General features: G+C 31.2%; 1 protein-coding gene across 1 annotated transcript in view; it reads right to left on the bottom strand.

Annotated features, from left to right (window-relative positions):
- Positions 1–22,954, bottom strand: part of LOC129217364 (focal adhesion kinase 1-like) — a 52,145-nt gene that overhangs the window by 12,341 nt on the left and 16,850 nt on the right. The window contains exons 15-24 of the mRNA XM_054851651.1: positions 19,459–19,543; positions 16,383–16,483; positions 16,144–16,259; positions 15,237–15,427; positions 12,164–12,368; positions 11,662–11,741; positions 11,548–11,579; positions 7,874–8,083; positions 4,151–4,234; positions 884–995 (exon numbers count right to left, since the gene is read on the bottom strand). Coding sequence (XP_054707626.1) covers positions 884–995; positions 4,151–4,234; positions 7,874–8,083; positions 11,548–11,579; positions 11,662–11,741; positions 12,164–12,368; positions 15,237–15,427; positions 16,144–16,259; positions 16,383–16,483; positions 19,459–19,543 — 1,216 coding nt within the window. The remainder of the gene's footprint in view (positions 1–883; positions 996–4,150; positions 4,235–7,873; positions 8,084–11,547; positions 11,580–11,661; positions 11,742–12,163; positions 12,369–15,236; positions 15,428–16,143; positions 16,260–16,382; positions 16,484–19,458; positions 19,544–22,954) is intronic.

Here is a 22,954-nt window from a genome sequence, read left to right as displayed (position 1 = left end):
AAAAAATACTTTTTTTTCCAGAAAGCAAGACACTGCTTACTTAACATGTATTTTATAAATAGTAAATGAAGTTAAAAACCGATTCAGATCCAGGGTTTAATTTGCAAAAAAAAAAAGGTGTAGTTGTGGAGAATCTAATATTTAAAAACTTCCTATTCATAAGTACAGCACAAATGTATTATGACAGTTGTCAGCTAAAGCATGTCAGATTGTTTGTACTTTCTACCAACAATAACTAAACATTTTCTTCCTCCTTTTGTGTGAAAAACAAATGTTAATAAACAGCTTTACACAAAAGAATGGAAAGTTTAAAAAAAAAAGAATGATATTTATAATCAGAATAGTGGTTTTAACAATAGTGTCAAAATACACCATGTGCAAACTGTTCTATTTCCAAAAAACGGAAAAGAAAAGAAAATATATTACACCCAAACCTGTTCTTTGTGGTGGATAGGAACTGCATTAAAAAAATCGTTTGATACTTCAGGAGTAGCTATTAAAAGTGTTTTCGCAACACAGTTGAATTTTTTTCTATACATTGGATAGGGACTGCATAAAAAAAGTCTCACATAGAAAATAATATAAAAACTAACAAAATAACTAGGAATGGCTTCTTTAAATGAATTCAAAATAAACCAAGTGATGATAATTTTGCCGAATCATCATAAAAGTTTCCGAATAAGGAAATTTTGGGGAGGTCACAATAACCTATCATTGGGGTGCCTCTGTTGTCACTTGAAGACACTACCTCACACTTGTTTTTATAATTTTGTCAATTGAGTCCCAATCTGATTGAAATTTTCATATGCCGTACAAAAGAAATCTCACAAAAAAAAAAAGAGCACACAAAAACAGGTTTTAATGTATTATATTTATTGCTTACCCAAATTTTCACACAATTGCTCTCCAACCATAGTTGGAGATCCTGGTACTGTGCTAGCACTTTCGGAATCTGATCCATGTGAATGATCGCTATACGACAATCTCTTTCTTGCCTAGAAATTAAAACATAATTCAAACAACTAAATTTTCCTATTCATACACAACATTCACTTTTAAATTCAAAATTTTTCCCAGAAACTAAACTTGAACATTTAAGTTATATTAACTAAGATATAACAGTTTTTGGATTATTGAATTTAAGTAATAAAAAATGTTCTAGGTTGGGGAATATATTTTAGATCATCCTGTATGTCATGCAGTTCAGAAATTCATTTGTTGTTTTTTCTTAATATTTTTCTCCCCACAATAAATATTTTTTAAGATTCTCATTAAAATAAAAACAATAAAGCTTTCACAAATTAAAACAGATTAGAAAAAAGATAGCAAAAAGGAACAAACAAATTTTCAGATGCAAGTTGTGTTGATGTGATTTAATTAGAGCTAACAATAAAATGAAATTTTGTCATTCTACATCTATTTGTATACTTAAATATTTAATTCTCTTTGGTAGAACAATTTTATAAGCCTTAGTATGACATTTCTTTTGCCCATAGAATATTTTTCCAGTTAATAGTTTCTGTCTTAAAATTGTGTTTTTTGCATAATATTCTAACTCTAACCTTTTAAAATAATTTTGATAGAACTTATGCAAAACTCCTAAATACAGTAAAGCATCGGAGCATTCAAACTTATTTAATGTGATTGCATTCTGCCAGCACATTATTTTCAAAAATTTGAACACATATATATCCACAATTTGGAAAAGTAAGCCAGAAGACACCTTCTTCGATTTACATTCTTTTCAATGTCAACGCCTCAATAGTAGATTATCTTTGACTGTATTAGGAAAGGGGAAGTTTGAAATTGTGACCATCCCCTAGGTATTTTCCTAAACTGAAGTCTTAATAATACAATTATAGGCCATCTTTACCAATGTTAGAGGACCAGTAATTTTTTTAAATTTTTTGAAGTTCCAAAAACGTCACATTAACTGGACTTTGATGAATAATATTCAGGAGAGGAGTTTTGGGGGGCTCTCCGTTGGTATTTCCTTGAAATTGAAGCCTAAATTTAAGATGATGTTGGTAAGGGAGAAACGGATCCATTTTTTGTTTTTGACGTTGTAGTTTTAAAAACAGTTTTGGATAATCTTTGGTACATTAGTGGCAGGAGTTTCCTCTTCTTTTAAAGCATAATATTTATTATGTTGTAAAAATTAATCTTACTTTTAAAATGTTTAAAAAATACTTCTTTTCCTATCAAGAGTTAAAATGCTCGTTTACAAAGAAAAGGGATCATCTAAGGGCCTGACGCTCTCCACCCGTACTCCCGGACAAGCAACTGGTGTGTAGAAGTATTAAACTGATCTAGGAAATACACCACACATGCAAAATTCCTTGTTTATTTATTTATTTATGAGCTGTTGGAACTGTTCTATTTTTCTTTCTACTTGCCGATTCTTTTCCCTTCTAATGTAATTATTTTACAAAAATTATCTTCCGTAAAAATCTTAATTTTTCAAAATTATTTTGGCCAATTGCCATCTCTCTTGCTATTGTGCCCCTGGTGGGAGTCACTTCAGACAACCCCTGGTTACATCACTGGACGTCATCACTTATCTTTTGAAATGTTAAACAAATTTTTCCTAGAAAGGATAACTTAAGTTAGAAATTAATAACAATTTCAGATTCAAATATGATTCTGATCTGCCTCTCAAACTGATTCAAATATGAATCAGAAACACAGACTGTGTTTCTGATCAGTGTTCACTTTAAGGGGGGTTTGCTCGTCAAAAGCGAGATACGTTCCCACAGACCTAACATTATATCCCAGCCAAATCTTTCTGATTTCCTTGCTAAATTAGGGCTTGTTATAAGAGAGTTTGGCTGTATATTTTATTGACACATTAATTTTTAAAGCTAAATTTTGTAAAGAACTTCTAAGTGCATACTAAATGCAAAAGAATATTTTTTAATTTATTAAAATTAAACTCATTGCTTTTTCATCAAATTTATCTATTTTTCTTCTCATTCCACTATGCTACATATTTGAGAACTAGTTTTTAATCATCATTATTATTACTCTACTATTTCAGAGGCATTTCTCTAACCAGACCGAAACTGCAATATTTCTGTATAATAGGTCCCTAATTAATGGAGTTTTTGAGCTGCAAATTACTTTGCAAGAAAAAAATTTACAGAAAAATTTCCTAGGAATTAAAAAAACATTCATTCATAACATTTGTATGAAACAAAAAAATAAAACTATTTTAAAAAATCAAATACAGTCGAGAACCTTGATATCTCGAACCTCCTTATCTCGAAACCCTTGAAGTGACGAAAAAACATTTTTCCCCTGCATTTTCTATAAAAACCCCAATGTATTTTCCATAGTTATCTCGAAATTTATTTTTCAAAACCCTTCATGTGTCAAAATTTTTGCACAAAAGCAAGTTTCAGTTGTCGTTTTTCTTGGGCAATTTTTGTAGTAAAACCAGTTCCAGGGACCAGTTTTCATCTCTCTTCTTGGAAACTTTAATTAAGGGATTGAAGCAAGATAATAGAGAAGTGTTGGTATGAAAGGGGTGCTGTGTTTTCCCCAGAGTTTAGAATCTTTGTGCATTTCTCTCGAACATGTTGTCCACTTTGAGGAAAGGGGGTTGATTTTTCGCCAGTCAGATTTCAAGTGAAAACGGAAAATGCGTTCCTCATTTTCATCATTCTGCTTTTTGAACTCCTACAAAATGGCTACTGAAAACTTTTTTGAATGTGGGGAGCTACTAGTTGAAGATAAGGATTTTTAAATTTTTAGGTGAAAAACCAAGTTGAAGTTGTTGTTCATTTCAAAATCTCTTCCTGTGCACTTTGGACAATTATAAAATTTCAAATCTAGTAAAATATTGAAGACAACTTTATTGATCGTAATTCAAAGTGGTCTCATATTACATATATAAATGCATATAGCGTACGTGTATGTAATTGTGAGAATTTCTAGTGTAAGTTTTTCAAAACCTTGATAACTCAAAAACTCGATATCTCGAACTTTTTTCCTGTCCGGAGAGATTTGAGATATCGAGGTTGTACTGTAATTTAGTTTAGAAGTTTGTTCATACATTATTATTTACAATATTGCAACACCAAAATCTCAGCCAGTATATAAATCCATTATTTATTACAAAATATTTTCAAAGAGAAAAAGTTATACATACCTGTTCCAAATTTAGTTCTTGACACTTTTGAGCTAAATTTTCGATTTTAGTTTCTAAAACTTGGTCTGTTGTACTAGTTAGCTCCTAAAAAAAGAAACAAAAATAAAACTGTTAAAAAATTGTGCATCATTACAAATGTTTTTAGTTGTGAAGGAAAAAGTGACGACAGCAGTTAAATTGAAAATATGAAATAGCGGCTGCCAACACCTTTTCTTTTCAATCATCAACTGGACTTTTTCATTAAATAGTTATGTCAACAAGGGTGGATACAGAAAGTTTTTGGAGGGTATACTGAAGAATAAAAATTACACCCCTACTCCCTCACATACAATTTTTGATAGCCAAGTTCTCATGAGGTTCTTTCAAAATATGATTTTATTATTACTATCATCATTTAATGTCAATTGGTCTACATTAAAGTACATAAATATTATGCACTAAATTTCCTTGAATGTGGCTGTAAATTATGTTTTTAAACATTGTGAACCGATTAAACGCTAAATCCTATACAATTTCACTCAAATACTATGACAATGTGCGGAATTATTTAGACAAATTGTAATAATGATTATAACAATAGAAATAGGTTATGAAACAGACACATAGAGTCAAGCTGAGTACTCATAAATTTATTTCCCCCCCCCCCTTTTTTTTCCATGGGAGATTAGTGGTATAACACCGCCCTACTTACATGGACAAGGGGTCAGATTTATTTGACTAATATAACATAATGTAGAAATCCATAGCTATACAGCACGGTGTTTCTTTCAGACCTTTTTCTCCCGGGGGGGGGGGGGGACTTTGGAAGTCTGGGGAGGGGGCAAGGGCGTATTTAAGGGGGTGGGGCACTCTAAGAGTTCAGAAGAGGTCAAGGGTGTATTTAAGTAGTTGGACATGCAACCCCCCCCTCCCCAAGAAATGAATTCAAAATTACCGATTCTGAATAATTTGATAATATCAATTTGTAAAGTTACCTTCATGTTTGGCTTGCCCGCCCATCCTTAAATAAATCCCTGTATATGTACACGGGCGGGACAATTTGAGTTTTAAAAAACACTCCTGGTTCTTTATATCATTCCCATAAAAATGTAAAAGGTCAAAAGTCATTCTATGCGAGAAAAATACTATCAAGTTTTACATTGACAGTCCTCCGTCACACTGCAAATGCATAAGAAACTTTTAAGTTTATAAAACACTCAACGAAGCATGAATATCGTGCCATAAAAATTATTTAAAACCAAGCACATTTACAGAAACAAATATTTGTTGAATTGCCTCTTCTGAAGTCAAATTTTGTTTTATTAATTGTCTTACATTTGACTGACAATAATATGCAATAAAATAAAAATTGCAAATAGTGATGAACAATAACTTTGACTAAGTTTCACAGGAAAAAAAGACAAGGAAAATGATTAGAGCCCAGATTATGTGCACTAAATAATCATAAAAAATGCATGCATATATATGCACTAAAAATACTTAAACTATTCACTTAACACAAAAAAATATCCAATAAAAACAAAAAAATTTTTGTTCTTTTTTTCTTAAACTTAGGTAAAGAAAGAAGTAAAGAAAAAATATTGTAAAAAACTCAGTAATATGCTTTAAAAAAAAAAAAAAAAAAACGTTTTTAAGCATTTATATGCACTTAACATCAAATGGGGCCAAATGAGTGATTACATATGCACATATGCAAAAGACTGTTTTATAATATGCACAAAAATAAATAATAAATAAATAAATCTAAAGTTAAAAAAAAAACACTCAGGGTTGTTAAAAATTGCAATATTTTTAATTTTTTGAATTGAAAAAAATGGGTGATAGTAAAATTGAACATAAGTTATTAATTGCCAAATAAGCACGCATGAGAAACTTTCAAAGAGTTATTTCTTTTACTTAAAATTTAAGAAAATGTTATGAGGGTAATGTAATGAGACGCCAAATTAGTTTCAATTTAGGATTTCAATTGCATTGTAAACAGAGGCTTATGTAAGGACTATTTATTATTAAGTAGATAGAGATTTTTATTTAAAAAAACACATTATGAATGGAAATTTATTATTTGTTTAAACAACTTTATTGAAACTAGTTTTGATAAAGCTGTTAAGCTAAGAAAACTTGGAGAATGATTTCTGGACACCCTTTTAAATTAAATATTGGAGTTCATTTTTTTATACCATTTTGAAAGCAAACAGTACAATATTATCACAAGTGATTGAGTATTTAAATAAATTTTTAAACTAAAAATAAAAAAATAAAAAAAAATCAAAAAACAAAAACTTTTCTCAAAATAATTTGTTTTTGACTCTGATTGTAAAGATGATAGCTAAAGACAGTAAAACCTTCTGTAGGGAGACTTAAACAAGTTCACAAGTTAGAGGGCTTCAAGTTCTAGCATGACTATAAAATAAAAGAGAAAATCCGCATAGATTTTCAAAAATTTTCTGATTGGCTAAATGTTTTATCGGCCTGAAAACTGTGGGATGACATAAAAGGGGGGAGGGGGGTTGCAGTAAAAGATGCTGAATAAACAGAAATTTCTTTCGAAAAGAATACATTGATGACACTATGTTATTTGTCATATAAAAGAGAAACAAATATAGGTATTATAGGCGTTTCCATTACAGCTCAACAAAGATAACTCACACCGCCCACTATCCCTTCCCTTCCATACAATGATCGTAATCCAGGAAACTTTTGATTTCCAACGAGATAAACCAGAGTGCTCACAGAGTACATGTCTTAAGGTTCCGATAAGAACCTCACCAATGTATTGTGTCAGTTAACAACTATATAAATAATAGATAACATAGTTACCACCCCATCCCTATCACAACCACAATAATAATGAACAACAAACAGAAGAGGGTAATAAAAAGGGGGAAACATATCGTTTTGTTAATTAATTGCACGTATTTTTCCTGGGGGGGGGGGGCGGGAATTACTTTTAGAGATGCCTGAAATAAACACGGATACAACATATAAATTTTATTCAAGCATTCAGAAACTATTTCTTGGCAAATTCTGCTGTAGTTACTGTTTCCACAAAGCCATGAGGCTGTTGGGATTACTTTGGCAGAACATGCTATTGACATTAATATTATAGTTTTGTCAACCAGGTAACATGTGGTTCTTGCATTTTTCATTTTAATAAACTGAAAATGATTTCTATAATTTTTAAATACGCCCCCTTGATTGAAGCAACAATTTTTTTTTCAAAAAAAAAAATTACGAAAGAAGAATTAATGAACAAATCACGATCTTATGTACCCTTGAATTCCAAACAACTCAGTTAAGTGAGTTATAAGTATTCAATTGCACTGACTTCTGACTCCGTTGTTGCTCCTATAGCAAACAAAAGTGATTTATGTCGTTGGGAAATAAATTTAAAAATAATGAATGGAGATAGTTAAATTATTTTTGTTCTTTTAGGAAGGGCATGGACCCCTGAGCAAAACAATTAATTCAAATTAAAACGTACAGTTCTTAATAATCAAAACAGAGAGAAAGAACTAAAGAAGCAGAAATAAAAACTAAATAAAATGAACAAATAAATACATGAACTACAAAGTGCGACAAATGTACACATATTTAAAAGTTAAAACACATGAAATTTTGAAAAAATAATGCAGGATTAGATTTTTTTAATGAATATTTGACTTTTAAACTGATCATAACTAAAATATACATAAAAAGGTTTTAGAAAAAAATCTTTAAGCCAACCTTTGCTCCTTCTTCTCCTCCCTCTTCTGTATCATATTTTTGAATTGTAAATGTATTGGCAGGTGATGCTGGTGCCACATATGCCCAAGCAGGAGGTAGACTGTTTGCATTTTCCTGAATCAGCTTGGCAAGTACTTCAGGATTTGGAGCTACGATATATGTTGTTGGCTCAACAGGAGGTGCAACTATATCAACTTGATGTCTAGCAGGCTAAGATTGAAACAAAAATTGTGTGAATAAAATGATAAAAGATTGAAGACACTTTTACATGGCAAAACATTAACTGCATGCAATTATAAATGAAATCATTAATTCAATAAAAGAACCAGCTCAACTAAGAAAACTTTTACTACCATGGTGTTCAACAAAATGTTATACTGTAAAGCTGTCATATTGTGCAATTAGTGCTGGTAAAGTGAAGAACCATTTATACGTTTTTGAAGGGATTGCATGAAAAATAAGTGTATAATATGCACATAAATAAAAAAAACATATAATAGATACACATTTATATGTATTTAACTCTTCAGTGATCAATTTAAAAAACATATAAATGATAAAAAAGACGCAAGAAAGATAAATCCATAAACAGTGCTTGACTGTTTACGTTACTCATATTTAAAGGCAAAAAATTTTATTTTATGCATTTTTCATTTTTTTTTCTTCTTTGAATTTGATGTCTTCCAACTGAAAAGTTATTCATTGCAAAATAACATATTGACAATCCATGTCACACCAAATTTTGTGCTAACGGCAGCAAATTAAGAAAAAATTTGTCCACACATGTGTATAGAAAAAATTTCTTTTTTTTTGCACTCCAAAGGTTTTTTTTTTATTTCTATTGAACTCTGTATACACGTATGTAATCGAAAAATGTATAACTCTTTTCAAGAAATATATGGCAGTTTGAATTTAAAGCAGTAGCTATTACAACAATTAAATGTGTCCCTAGAAGAAGGGCAGATGTTAGAAATTAAAAAATGTACAGGAAGGACTAAATATTAATGAAGATCATATGTAATGGCCCTTCTTCCATTGTAACATATGTCCTTCTTCTAGAGATCCATTCATAATTTAGACACACGGCAGCGTGTCAGCCAAGTTCGGAAATCAGGCGACATATCTGCCAGTGTGCATCTTACACGAACTATTTGAAGCTACTTTTGACTATTTCATTTCTCAAAAACTATTAATTCTATGTGCTTGAAATTTTGTATGTCTAATAGAGCTGCCTAGCAGACCTATAATCCTAAATTTCATGAGTGTACCTCTTACAGTTATGGAATTATTACTATTTGAAAAGTGTCATTTTTTACATTGAGTCACTCACTCATCAAAATGTTTACGAACTTCCAAGTGTCTCACATACTCGAAATTTGGCATGATGATAGATTTTCATGCATATGTAAAGGGAAAAATCTAAAAAATAAAAAAACTACATTAAAATAGCAAAAAACTATGCTTTTTTTATGGGCATCACGGCGTAATCACTTCACCGCGCGATTGCAAAATATTTTGCCAAATAAATCAAAACAAATGAACTCGTCAAATGTTGTCAAAACAAGGGTGTTGAAGTTTTAAACTAACAATTTAATTTCTAACCAAAATGGGGCTTGAAACAATACTTTAAGTTCCACTAAAATGAAAAATGATCCATCAAATAGTTAAAATTGCAAACCTAGAGCTAAGCCTTTAAAATAAAAAACAACCGCCTTTTAATTTTATAAAAATTTTAGATCTGAATTAAATGCAAAATTTTACAGGAGGAGCAAAAATAGCAGCAATAATTTCAACAATTGAGAAATATTTTCGCAAATTCTGCATATTTTACGATCTACGTTGTGATAATCCCCCCCCCCCCCCCGAACAATAAAGAAACTCCAGACAGATTTTGAGATGAATCTTAGCAATTTTCCTAATTGTAAACAAATTTGAGGAAGCCAAAGACCAAGAGCTAATGAACGTTGGCCTTGCTAAAAAATGGAAACACAGATGATTATTGCCCAAAATTGGCGATCGCGCAATGTCCCAAGTTATCAAAATATATTCATAACTTCTAATAAAAAGAAACTGCAAACCAGCGTACCATAACAGCAGGGAAAAAAAGGAAATCATATTTGTAATGTACACTTTTGCATTTATAACTGTCTAAATTAGAACATAACCTTTGATTTAGCTTTTCAAAAAGTAATGATATCCCAACAAAACATTAATATGAAAAAGAAGCCAAGTTTGGTTGAAATGAGGTGCGGGAAAGACGGTGTCACCGACAAAAAAAGTTCAGATCTAAACAGTTATCAAGTTCCATAGCAGTTCCTCATTTTCCCATGTTCTTCAATTCATTTAAAAAACAATTTTTTACTTTCTTTGATATTGGATTTAAAACTTGGCAATTTTGAAAAAAAAATAAAACAAAATAGTGATGACTGAAACTTGCCGCAAGTTTAAAATCCATTATCAAAGCAAGTAAAAAATTGTTTTCTAAATGAATTGAAAAACATGGGAAAATCCAACTTCTATGAGGAACTGCTATGGAACTTGGTAACTGTTTAGATCTGAACTATTTTTGTCAGTGACACCGTCTATCCCGCACCTCATTTCAACTGAACTTGGCTTCTTTTTCGCATTAATGTTTTGTTGGGATAAGATAACATTAACAATTAAATGTGTCCCTAGAAGAAGGGCAGATGTTAGAAATTAAAAAATGTACAGGAAGGACTAAATATTAATGAAGATCATATGTAATGGCCCTTCTTCCACTGTAACATATGTCCTTCTTCTAGAGACCCATTCATAATTTAGACACACGACAGTGTGTCAGCCAAATATGTTTTCAAATAACATATTTTGATTACGAGTCTTTCAACATGCATGTATCCAGGGCCGGATTTACGTATAAGCTGAACAAGCTTTAGCTTACGGCCCCCGCTCTACCAGGGGGCCCTAACTCCTGAAAAATTGCCTGATTCGTTCCTAAAAAATGAAAATACTTGGAAAAATCAGTTTTATTTTCAAGTGTTTGAAAACTTAAGAAAATTTAGAAAAGTGTGGCTACAAAAAACGAATTTTAAAATTTCTAATAAATTGATCCTCGTATTTATGATTGGATTAGAGAGGTGATCAAAAACTAGCTGTATCGAAAGCTCATGTGAGCATGAGCAAGTTGCAATGCATTATTCTTCCTCCTCCCTCGCTCCATACCTCTGTTGACCCCAAAAAATTTCTACTGTGTGTTTTATCAATTTGCAAAAGAGTACACAACTTTAAAAAAGTTTTGTTTGTCTATTTTTTTCTGGATATTTTTGATTCCAATCTGCCTTTATACGGTTCAAAATGTTGAATTTTATATTTATTTTTCAAAATTTCCTTCAGGGGAAAACCCCCAGACCCCTTAAAATTGGGGACCCCTGGGTCACTTTCTCGATACTATTCCCCCTCTTAAGGGATATCCAAAAAGGACAGAAGGCAACACATTAAAAAAATGCAAAAAAAAAAAAAAAGCATACATAGTGGGACAAAATAATAATAATAATAAACACTTAAACATGGCCTCTTTCGCCATCGACAGAAACATTGCACCGAACTACAAAAAGGGCCTCATACCTGAAATTGTCTAAATCCGGCCCTGCATTTGTCCAACAGTATATCTTTTAAAACTAAAATACAAAACATACCTTTGGTGGTGGTTCATCTGATCCAGAAGAACCTATAAAATAAACAAATTGAATTATTTCTAAGAAAAAATTTTAAATGAAAAAACAATCATATTTGTTGCTTAGAAATCTTACACCATGACATTGCTTGAATACGTCTATTTTCACGCTTCAGTGTATCTTCAACTTGTGTTCTTTCATCTTCTAAAATTTCTCTGTTGAAGGAATAAAAAATTTAGGTATATTAAAATCTAAATATTTAAATGCAAGGAATTACAAAGTAATTGAAAAGTACACCACAAAACTAATTCTTCAACAACGGGGGGGGGGGGGGGGGGGGGGGGGACATGATTTGGATTTCATATGACAATGCACATGAAATGTTTCCAAACAATTTAAAAGCTGAAATTTTAATAAATCATGAACTGAATTTATTAAGCAAGAACAAAAAGCATTTAGGTTAGACAAACATTTTTAAAAAAGAAAAAAAACAAACATTTGTTTTACTTTAGAGAAAACAAAATGCATACAAATATTCTACAAGAATCACAATCAAAAATCTCCTTTATTTTTTCTATGCAAGAAAATACATAACGAAAACGAACATAATGTAACATTTTACTATTCAACAAATTACCTCAAAATGTGCTTCATTTCTTTGAAGCTTGGTCTCTTTGAAGGCTCATAGGACCAACATTGTGACATTAAGCTATAAAGTCGTGGTGGACAATTTGGTGGTAAAGGAAGTCTTTCCCCATTCTCAATTTTAACGATGACATCATTGTTTCGTACACCTTGAAAAGGTTTTACCCCAAACATTAAAATTTCCCACATGCAAACACCTGAAAGTAAAACAGAATCAGTTTGATAACAATAAACTAACAAATGAAGCATTTTCACTTAAGTTCTAAAATGCTGTTCTTATGTTACCAAAAAAAAAGCCAAAAAAAAAAAAAAGAAGTTTGATGAATATTTAAAAAAAAACCCCTAAGAATGGAAGATTTAAAATTCCAATAGAAATATATAATTAAACAAGTGGAGTTTAAGAGAGATTTTCACATAAATGACTTACAGAAACTTACAGTATCTCATTGTGGAGGGAGGAGAATATAGCATTCATATAGTCACTAAAAGTTTATCAATTTCTAAATGAAATCTTTCAGATTTTACACATTATTTTAAAGATAGGGTCTTATTCAAAGGGTGGGTTTTTAAGGTTCAAACCTCCCTTCGAAAATTTTCAAAACTGTTTCCAAAAATGCTTTTGGTCATACTTTTTTGACAAAAAAAAAAAAAAAAAAAAATTCTAATTGAAAAATTGTACACAGTGTTTTATCTGGAAGTATTTATTTTTTATTGATGTTGTTGGGAACATTCTTTCTTACAAAAAAAAAAAAAAAAAAAAACTGCAGCATTCTCTTTCAAATTTTTAATACCGTCCACTAACAAAGACATAATAGAGTTCTTTAAATTTGAAAGCGCTAAATTATATTTAACTTATTAAATGAATCAATTAACCAACATTTTGATGCACAAAAATTGCAAATTACTGCAGACACATGTTTCAGTGTTACAAGGAACACCTTTTTCAATGCAAAGAAGTGTTAGCTATTGGATGAAAAGTCATCCAAGTCAAGTCGCTTTTTTTGGATGACTTTCATCCAAAAGCTCAGACTTCAATGCATTGAAAAAAGTGTTCCTTGTAACACCAAAACACGTGTCTGCAGTATGCAATTTTTGTGCGTCAAAATGTTGGTTAATTAATTTAATTTCCAAGCACAAAGGTATGTATTCGTTATATATTTAACCTATTTTATATCTGTCAAAGAATATGAATTTAAAAAGTATTACTTCGAATGTACGTACGTAAGTACACTCCTTTGTTCTTTTGAGTTATTAGAAGGACATCGAATATTTAACAGGGGTGACATTATGTAGTGTACAGATATCAGATTTGATTCCTTCATGCCGTGGCGGCCGTAGGTCTTGCGGGGCCCTGGGCAAGGACTTTTTGCGGGCCCCCTATAGAAAATGTTAATGATTGTATTCATTACAGGGATGTCCATCACAAGAGTAATGTCTCCCCCACCTTGAACGAGACCCCTCAAAAAAGTGGAAAAATAGAAACAGCCCCTTAAAGATAGGAATGAATCTTTTTGCCATTTCTCCCAGCTGGTGGACACCTGTGTTGATTTATGAATGAAACGAATCTACATTAACATAATTTGATCCTAATTATACCTAATTAAAACTTATTTAAAGCACTTCATTGGTCCTTTCCAGTCTGTAACAGTTTAAAACTTGACTGCACCATTTTACTGTATCGTTCTAAACTTGTTAGAAATTTCTGTTTTAAGTTTTTGTTTTTTCAAAAACTAGATTTCTCACAACAATATTTTTTTGAGTAAAATTCAAAGTTTGTAACTACATTTTTCCAAATGTTCAAGGTTTTCGAGCATTTGAATATTTTTTTTTCTAACTTTTCATTTTTTTTTTTGAATAAATCATGCAGTTTTTGGGAGTTGGAGGCCCCCAACAAAGCAAGGTCCCTAAGCTATAACTTTTTTAGCTTATGGGACAATCTAGCTCTGCTAACAATAATACGTTAATGCAGAGACAAGTACGGTAGAGGGGTGTGAAGTCAGGAGGAATAGGACAGCTGCATCTATAAGCCGAAGTAAAATGAGGAAAATAAATTTCTAGCTAGTCTGGTAGTTGCAGCGGTTTTAGGCTCTTGCTGCTTTGCAACATCTACTGGACAAGATAGAAATAATTTTTCACGCTTTATTTCTGGTTATAAATGCAGCTGCCCCACTTCTCCAGCAGTCCAATTCTTCCTGACTGTCCCCTAATTATTGTAATTATAAATACATAAGTAAATAAATTTTTGAGAAAAAAGGAGAAAATTGTAAAAAGTTTTCACAAAATTAATGTAAAACCATCGTATGAAAAATAACTTTACATATAACTTAATGAGGAATAGTTTTTAACTCAGCACGTAAAAATCTCTCAGATGCGGTCGAATTTTTCGCAGACTGTTGCCCATCCTATGTAGCAGAGTTGAGAATCCCTATTTCAGAAGTCTTATCAAGTCTTAAGGCAAATACCAAAATGCTTAACCCCTTCCCTCCCCCGCTGAAAACAAGATCTGGAAATAACCTCCAGAGCGATCTATAGACTGTGTCAGCCTATAGCCAGAAACTAGGGGCCGAGTCCTTGAGGGTAGGGGGCACATTGGAGTAGTATTAGTGCTTGGGTGAAGGGGGACCTGCCAGCTCTTGAAGTGCCCTGCTAGTCCTTGTTTTGCATTTATAATGAGGTCCCACGTACAACAGAGCCTTTAACTTAATCAAGCTTGTTCTAAAAAGACATTTAAAAAATAATAATAATTTTTTTTTTTTTAAATAATACAAGTCAGCAAAGGCCCCTTTATCACGGGCGCCCTGTGCAGCTGCACAGACTGCACGGCCCTGGAACCGCCTCTGCCTTTCACGTAATAGACATGCCATTCTTACATTTGTTTATGTTAATGCCTTTAAAGCAGTACTCTCTCATTTAAATAACATATTGTAACAAAACCAATAGAATATACAAATGAAATCAAATTTTGTTAGTCATACAGATTTCAAGAAAAAATGCTTGGTAAAATCCTCCTTGAAACAAAAGTCTGGTTACTATTAAAAACTACAAAAAATGAATGTCATACTAACCAAACATCCAGACATCACTAGCAGTTGTGAATCGTCTAAAATTTATAGATTCAGGAGCCATCCATTTTATAGGTAGTTTTCCTTTAGATGCTTTATAATAAGACTGATCTTCAACCCATCGTGATAAGCCAAAATCAGCTAACTTCACACAATCTTTTGCATACACCAAGACATTTCTTGCTGCAATATCCCTAGAATTATACATTAGTGAAAAATTTACAATTAAAAACATAAAAATATTAAATACATGACAATTTCAGCAACACAAAAATGAGAAAAATAGAAAATGTGTTCTCAAATAATGATTCTTTGAAAATAAATGTATTTAATAACATATTTAAAGTTGCAGATGAATAATTTATCAATCAAAATTCATGCAACATCATGCACAAGTCTTTCCTAGAGTGTTTTTCCAATAAAAGATAATAAAATAGTCCATATTTTTTTCTGATACTTAAAATATGTCTTAAAGATTATTTAACAGCTCATCTCAGATAAAAAAGGGGAGAAATCATGCTTAATGTTTGAAGTGAACTGAATAACATAACTTAGGTGTGAATTTTCAGAAACATAAAAGTGAATCTCCTACACAAACTATTTTAAATTTTCAAATATTTTTGTTTACAAGTTTTAGCACATATTTTTAACGAAACCAGCTTTTTATTTAAAATTAAAATTAATCCAACATTATATGATATTAAAAAAATTTAACTGAGACATCAAATTTTTCAAAAATATTAAATAATTTGCCTCTGTATATTCCATTCATATTTGAAAAAATCAGTATACAATTTAGAAAGTGGTGTAAGAAAAAATAAAGCATTTATAGGGAATGAAGTTATGTGAGAGCAAACAATCAAAATTGGTTAACTGTTTCAAAGTTTTAAGGTAAAAATTCCAGACTTACCTGTGTACAAACTTGCGACACTCCAGATATGACAATGCAGTGCTCAACTGGTAAGCATACAATATTAGTGTACCTAGATCAAGTCTTGATTGATTATTCTGCAAATAAGCCCTCATCTGTAAGGATAATGAAAGAACTTGTTTAGAAGTTTTCTAAGTGTAATTAAACATTAATATCATACCTATTTATTTTCACAAAATACAAAATTTTCCAATTCTGAATAAAACTAAAAAACCTACTTCTCCATGCTTTGCCAATTCCATAACAATCCAGATAGGAGATTCAGAACAAATACCAATTAGTCTTGTAATATGTGGATGATCAAACTGCTGCATAATATCTATAAAAAAGAAAAATGTAACATTTTAAAAGTTGCAACAAATTAAAATTTCATCAAAATGCAATAAAAGGAGAAATTTCTTGCCTTAGAAACAGCATGAATCTTGACAAGGGAATGCTGGGCATTCAGAATGGAAATGATATGAGACAGTGGAAAGCAAAGTGATGTAAGTGGAGGTTTTGAAGTTTTGAGTAAGACACGTTGAAAAATAAAAATAAGATCTTCAGTAGGTTTTCATTGAAATTTCTTTCAAAACCCTGATGTACTGTAAAACATACCACGGCTGTAATACTATGTCTTACCCCAAAACAGAGGAGAGGCTCCCCTATCAAATTTTATTGGTTATTCCAAATGTTTGATAAGGGGGGGAGGCATGTAAGCATATTTTCTTTCATTTTTTATTGTTCAAAAAATATAAACTTCTTAGAGCAAAAATATCCTCCTGATTAATTCATTTTTTCTTTGCATCATGGATTTTTTTGAAAATTTCTTAAAAATTTATTTTTCCTTTAGAGTATTTTTAAAACATGTCTTGGAATTGTTTGTTCATTTAAGAAATGTGTATTACAAGTAAAAGTATGAGTAACACATTACTTCCAAATAAAACCAATTTTTCAGAATGCACAGTAATGATAAATAGTTAAAATATTAGGAGTGCTTTAACACGACAGTTTGAAAAATTTTAAAGGCATTTCTTTGAATAAATTACTCATAAATACATCAAGTTTGCATATCAGTGGCATATGTGACATTTAAAATAAAACCACTAGTTACTGCCTAACTTGTGCAGATGTTGTGAAACCAGTTATAAAACAATAAGCTCAGATAATCTAAGTTAAAGAATCACTTCTTTTTAAAACGAAAACCTTTTTACTTTAAATTATTTACTTCATTTGTAAATGGTTTTGGCTTAGAAAACACAGAAAAGATAGGTGATAAAATGAACCACTGAATCAGCTATTACAGAAAGAGCATGACCCTTAGCAAAGCAATGTTTGGCATTCAAAAGAAAAATGATATGTATCTGTTACATGTACCTCTCCACCAATAAAAAAAAAATCGGTAGCTTGTAATAAGACTCATTTTTCCTTTCTACAATAACTGAAATATTTTTCAAAAATGTAACAAAACTGTTGAATTGCAAAATATGTGACACATGCCTTTTCTAAGCCGTTCAACTGTTCTTTAAGAATGTTGAACTGAGAAGGGAGGGGGGAGGGGCTTAGTGATGTGACTCTGTCTAGAAAATAATAATGAGGCATTACTTGATAATGGAAGTTCATTTTCAACATTTTTCAAAATTTAGCTTGTCTGGTTATCAAGATAGTGTTCTGAAGTGGCATTATGGCATTAGGCTATTTGACGTGAAATGATCCAAAAATAATTATGGACAGCAGAGACATTAACTCTCCAGAAACTAACAATATTCATATTGAGGGTGGTGGTAAAGTTTGACAATGAAAAGGCAGATGACCTTGAAGCAAAACATCATTTGTAATAGGTGGAATCTGCCAAAAAGCACCGAATAGTAAGAGGCATGGTCTCGCTAATAATATCTATTCCAAAATAATAACAAACAGCCTGTTACAAATGATACAAATGATGTTTTTGCTTCAAGGTCATGCGCCTTCTTTTCATGGTTAAGTTATAGAAAAACTAATTTCACACTTTTTTTTTTTTTTGAAATCACAATGCAGAATGTTGAATGAGACAAGCAAAGATCATTGATGAAGATTGGTTCACGGTGACCAATGCACCAATGTGACTATTATTTAATCCTCAACAGCCCACCGTGGTTATCATAGGTGATTTATCAACTTTTATCATTAAATTTCTCTACAGGAGAGTTATCCTTTTGTTGACCAGTGTTGCTTGAATGGTCTGGCATGGCTGATTTACCTTTACGTAGTTGGCACTGACACAAATTAATATTTCAGTCAGAGTCACAAAACCCTATTCTGAAAAAAAAAAAATCCCTTCACCTTATGTGTGTTAAATACCTTATTTTTTCAGCATTCTGTGCAAAAAATATTTTTTCCACAGGAAATAATAAATTGGGCTCTAGAGGGTTAAGAAAACTATGATCCAACTAGGTGGCAAATGGCACACAATCATGCTGTAGAATAAAATTTCCATTTTCTTATAACTGTGGAATTAATAAAATCTTTCATCTATCCAGATAAATAATCTTACTAACATTTTTTTCTATAGAAAAAGAATAGGCTGAAAGTTTTCAACTGTTGTGTTTCATTCCCAATGAATTACAAGGCTGTATATTTCTTTTTGATAATCCTCACAAAGTCGGGATATATATTCATGTACACCACATAGAATTATAAATTTAAATACACATTAAGTTTTCTAGGTAAAAGCTGTGAACAACTATTTCTTTCATAAACCAATAATTTTTAGAGCATCTATCAAACTTTGCATGAAATATTTTTTTATAAAAATGTATAGCATTTTCTCTTTTCAAACTCACACTAATCTAAAGGATTTCCTTTTTTCACTGCTCTTTTTGTTCAAAAAACAAAATGCCTTCAATGAATTAAAAAAAAAAAAAATGCTACTTGAATGCCTTACATTATTAACATACTGATTAAAAGGGCTTGTTGGCTTATACTGAAATTGCTAAAGAGAACTATTGCGTAACTGTTAGAGTCAACATAATGCATATTAGAGATGTCATTGACCTTTTCTCTAATTATAAAAGTAATGCTCTTACAGATGATATGCTGGGGTGCCCACCAAGAGGGAGGGGGTTCATGGCACAGAAGTCACCATTAAAAATATTAAGGGGCAAAGTAATTTGAGAGGGGTTTCGATCTCGTTTGGAGGATGAGTTGGGGGATGCAAAGCAGCATTTGAGGGGGCGCGCCATTGTCATCCGGGTGGGGGTGGGCAAACCAGAGATGCCTAGACAACCAATTTTATGCATAATAAAGAACAAAACTGCAAGACAATGCAATACATACATGCTTCCTCTAAGAATTTTTCCCCAACAGATTCTTCACTTTCAACTTTGCAAGTTTTCACAGCAATTGGTACAGTTAATGCATCCTAAATAAAAGAAAAGCAAATTGTTTTAAACAATTTAAAACTTAAAATATTACGCATAAATTGATTTTTCTCTAATCAAGCAACCTAATTCTTGCTGACACACACATATATATTTATACAGTACTAGCTGCACCTTTCGGCTTTACATAGTCTACCTTGAAAATAAAAGTTATGTCAAGTGAAGCATGTTCAACAATCAGGCTTGAATGGGAAAAAGAAATCTAAAATTTCCCGATAGATCGGGGAACAATAACCAAAAAGTAAAATTTTTAAATCCCCTGGTTACAGGAAAAGCCACAAAACAAAAGCAAAAATTTTATTTGTTCACAGTCGAGAAAAAATGGCAACAGATCTTTCTTCTCAATGATTTTATTCACGCAAATTAAAACTGAGCTTGCGGCAGACGGAAAATTTCTAATTTAATATTGATGTACCTTTATTTAAAAATGCTTCTAACTTTTCTCCTTGTGATTTTACAGCCTTGGTGATTTTGAAATCCAATGGAAGTAAACCACCACAGAGGTATTTTTCGCGGGTTTTCGATTGAGACTAAATTAAGACAGTAAGACAATTATTTCGAGCAGAAAGAGCCATTTAATGCCATTTTGGATTCCAAAAATTAAAATTTGAATGGTTTGGTATTTTTCTGGTGTTTGAATGCCCCCCTACGTTCCTTCTTGGGTGCACAAGTACCTCTCTGCCAAATTTGGCCAAATCTGATGTAAACTGCAGATTTATTTAGAACATACACATAAACATATATATTCTCTGTTTTATTTAGATAAATATATACAGAAAAACTTAGATCTAATGTCTATCAAGGTTCTAAAAAATCATTTCATAAGAGAAAAATAAAATTAAAAAATAAATATAAAATTATAATCCATTTCTGACAGATTGAAGTTTTCACAATCAGGGATTACAGCCAAGTGATCTCTATGTTTGTAAAAGTTAGAATTTTGCACACATTTCAACTAACTTTTAAATTTAAAAAAAAAAAAAAAAACTGCCAAGTGTGTTTTCTGACGTGGTGAGAGCATTTAATCAGTTAATTTTCTTGACACATGGTGAATTCCAGCAGTAACAGAAGGACAGTTTTACAAAAAAAATTGATGTATTTCTGTCTGTGAGCATATCCAAGTACATATTTTTTCAAAAATTGATGCTTAGACTTCATACACATCATAGTAAGTTGCTAAAAAAGCCAAAGCCGGGAATTTTTTGTTAGTAACTTTTTTTAAAATCAAATTTAAAAAACGGTAACGGAAGGGCATTTTTGCGAAATGATTTTCACGCTATCATGTTCTTCCCAAAAGTTTAGCCAAACTATAAAAGGGAAGATTCTCTAAAAAATTAGCACATACAGGAGTGTTCAGTCATTAATTTCACCTCTAGTTTAAAAATATAATTATTTTAAGCTTATAAATTATGTGTTTGTTAAGGGTAACAGAAGGACAGTAACAGAAGGACAAGGGGTTCAAAACAATTATACTTGAAAAATTTCAACTTACAAACATTTATTCAGCTGATACAGCAGTCTGAAACAATGATATCTAATGCCTTAGCCATATGTTACAATTCTGAATTCTTTAAATACTCAATAATTTTATCATAATCCATAGAACATTTAACATTATTTATAACTGAGAGTCTGTTGACTTTGAAATGAAATCTCGTTCAATTTGTTGAAGTAGCATTTATTATATTCAATAACATGTTACAGGATTCAAATGGTGCATATTTAGTGTGTTAGGATAAGAATGGACCTGTGTTTTTCTCTATCTTTTTGAAAGTTGATCTATGAATTTACTGATCTTTTCCCAGTGCGTTTAACGGTTAAATCAATGCTCTAAACAGTCCTTTCCTGTGACTTGTGGCAACAAATCTGAAAGCAGTTTCAATATTGTTCCAAAATAAATTTCAAGTTTTTAAACATATGTTTCTGCTTGATTTGGCATGTCATATCACAAACATGTCATATGAAAATGGTTTTTACATGCTTAGGAATTTTTAACTGTAGTTTTCATGATTTTCATCACATGCAACAGAAGAAATAAAATCACGAAACATTAAAAAAAAAGTTTATTTTTTAAATACAAGCACAGTTTTTGTACAAATATTTTATTACTAAAATATGTTTTAAATGTGACTACTAACTTTAAACAATAGTTTGTTTTATACTAGCATTCTAAAATTTTACCCTTTATCAGTTTATAGTTAAATGTCCTTTCGTTGCTGTATTTTTTTGTCCTTCAGTTACCATTAAAAAACATATAAATTAAATATCCATTAAAATTATAACTATGCCTCCTTGACGAGGGACATAATTCTGCTTCGCATAAAAAAACATTAGTTTCTATACCCAATAGGTTCTTGGTGAACTAACTGAAATGTAGTATTTTGGTAACGGAAGGACATTAAATTGTCTCCTTAGTAATGGACCTATTTCATGGTTGAATAAAAAGAAATTTTAAATTACTTACCAAAATGTTTAACTCGACATTCAAAAGATAAAAGTTCACCTAAATATTATATGCTGATAATAAGTTTATTGAAATTACAGTATATAACAAAAATGAGATTTTTTGCTCTGTAAAAATACAAAGAGAAAAATTGATTTTCTGGAAGTAATTAAACTATTTGGGAAAAACAGGTTAAGGTTCAAGAAGTCCATTTATTTCTGAAGAGAATGGTATATGGCAAGTGACAGAATATTAAGTTTTAAAATCCAAGTGTCATGTCTTCTTTTTCCTGGAATTCACCACATACAATTACATTCACACTGAATATGCAATTCATATCGCAACCACTGTGCTGTATTTGACAGCATAAAACAAAACTAGTGGCATTAACTGATATACATTAATAAAAAACCAATAATGTATGTGATTTACAAACAACAGAAGTAAAACTAACTGCAGAGTTTGGTGAATTCTTCAGATTAAACAATGTTTCCAGTTTATGAATTGACAAAAGCCTTTGCATATTTTCTCCAGAAGTTTATTACTCTAATGCGACACAAGCTGCTTTGCATGCATTAATTATATTTTCGGGAAAACAAAAAGATTAATATTACAGTAAATTTAGTCTTAACAGAAGCCCCTCTTACGTGGACAGTTTTTAATTCCCTGACACTAAGGCATTAAGCCTAAAGTATTAGAAATCTCTAATATGGACACCTTCAAATGTGAGGACGTTCACTATTTTTAGACTACATCTTTAGACATTACATTCATATATCATTTTTGCAGACAAATTATTTCAAGAATAAAATAAATAAATATTGGAAGCTTTCTTACACTTATAAAGTTGACGATACCAACTTGTTTTATGCTGAACTTTGCAGGATAAAACTTTTTCTTAGTGAACAGAAAGCCGCTCAGGTGAGATTTTTTTCGAAGACTACTAACA

This window comes from Uloborus diversus, chromosome 2, assembly GCF_026930045.1.
Source record: "Uloborus diversus isolate 005 chromosome 2, Udiv.v.3.1, whole genome shotgun sequence".
NCBI lineage: Eukaryota > Metazoa > Arthropoda > Arachnida > Araneae > Uloboridae > Uloborus > Uloborus diversus.
This window is presented reverse-complemented; position numbering and strand designations above follow the sequence as displayed.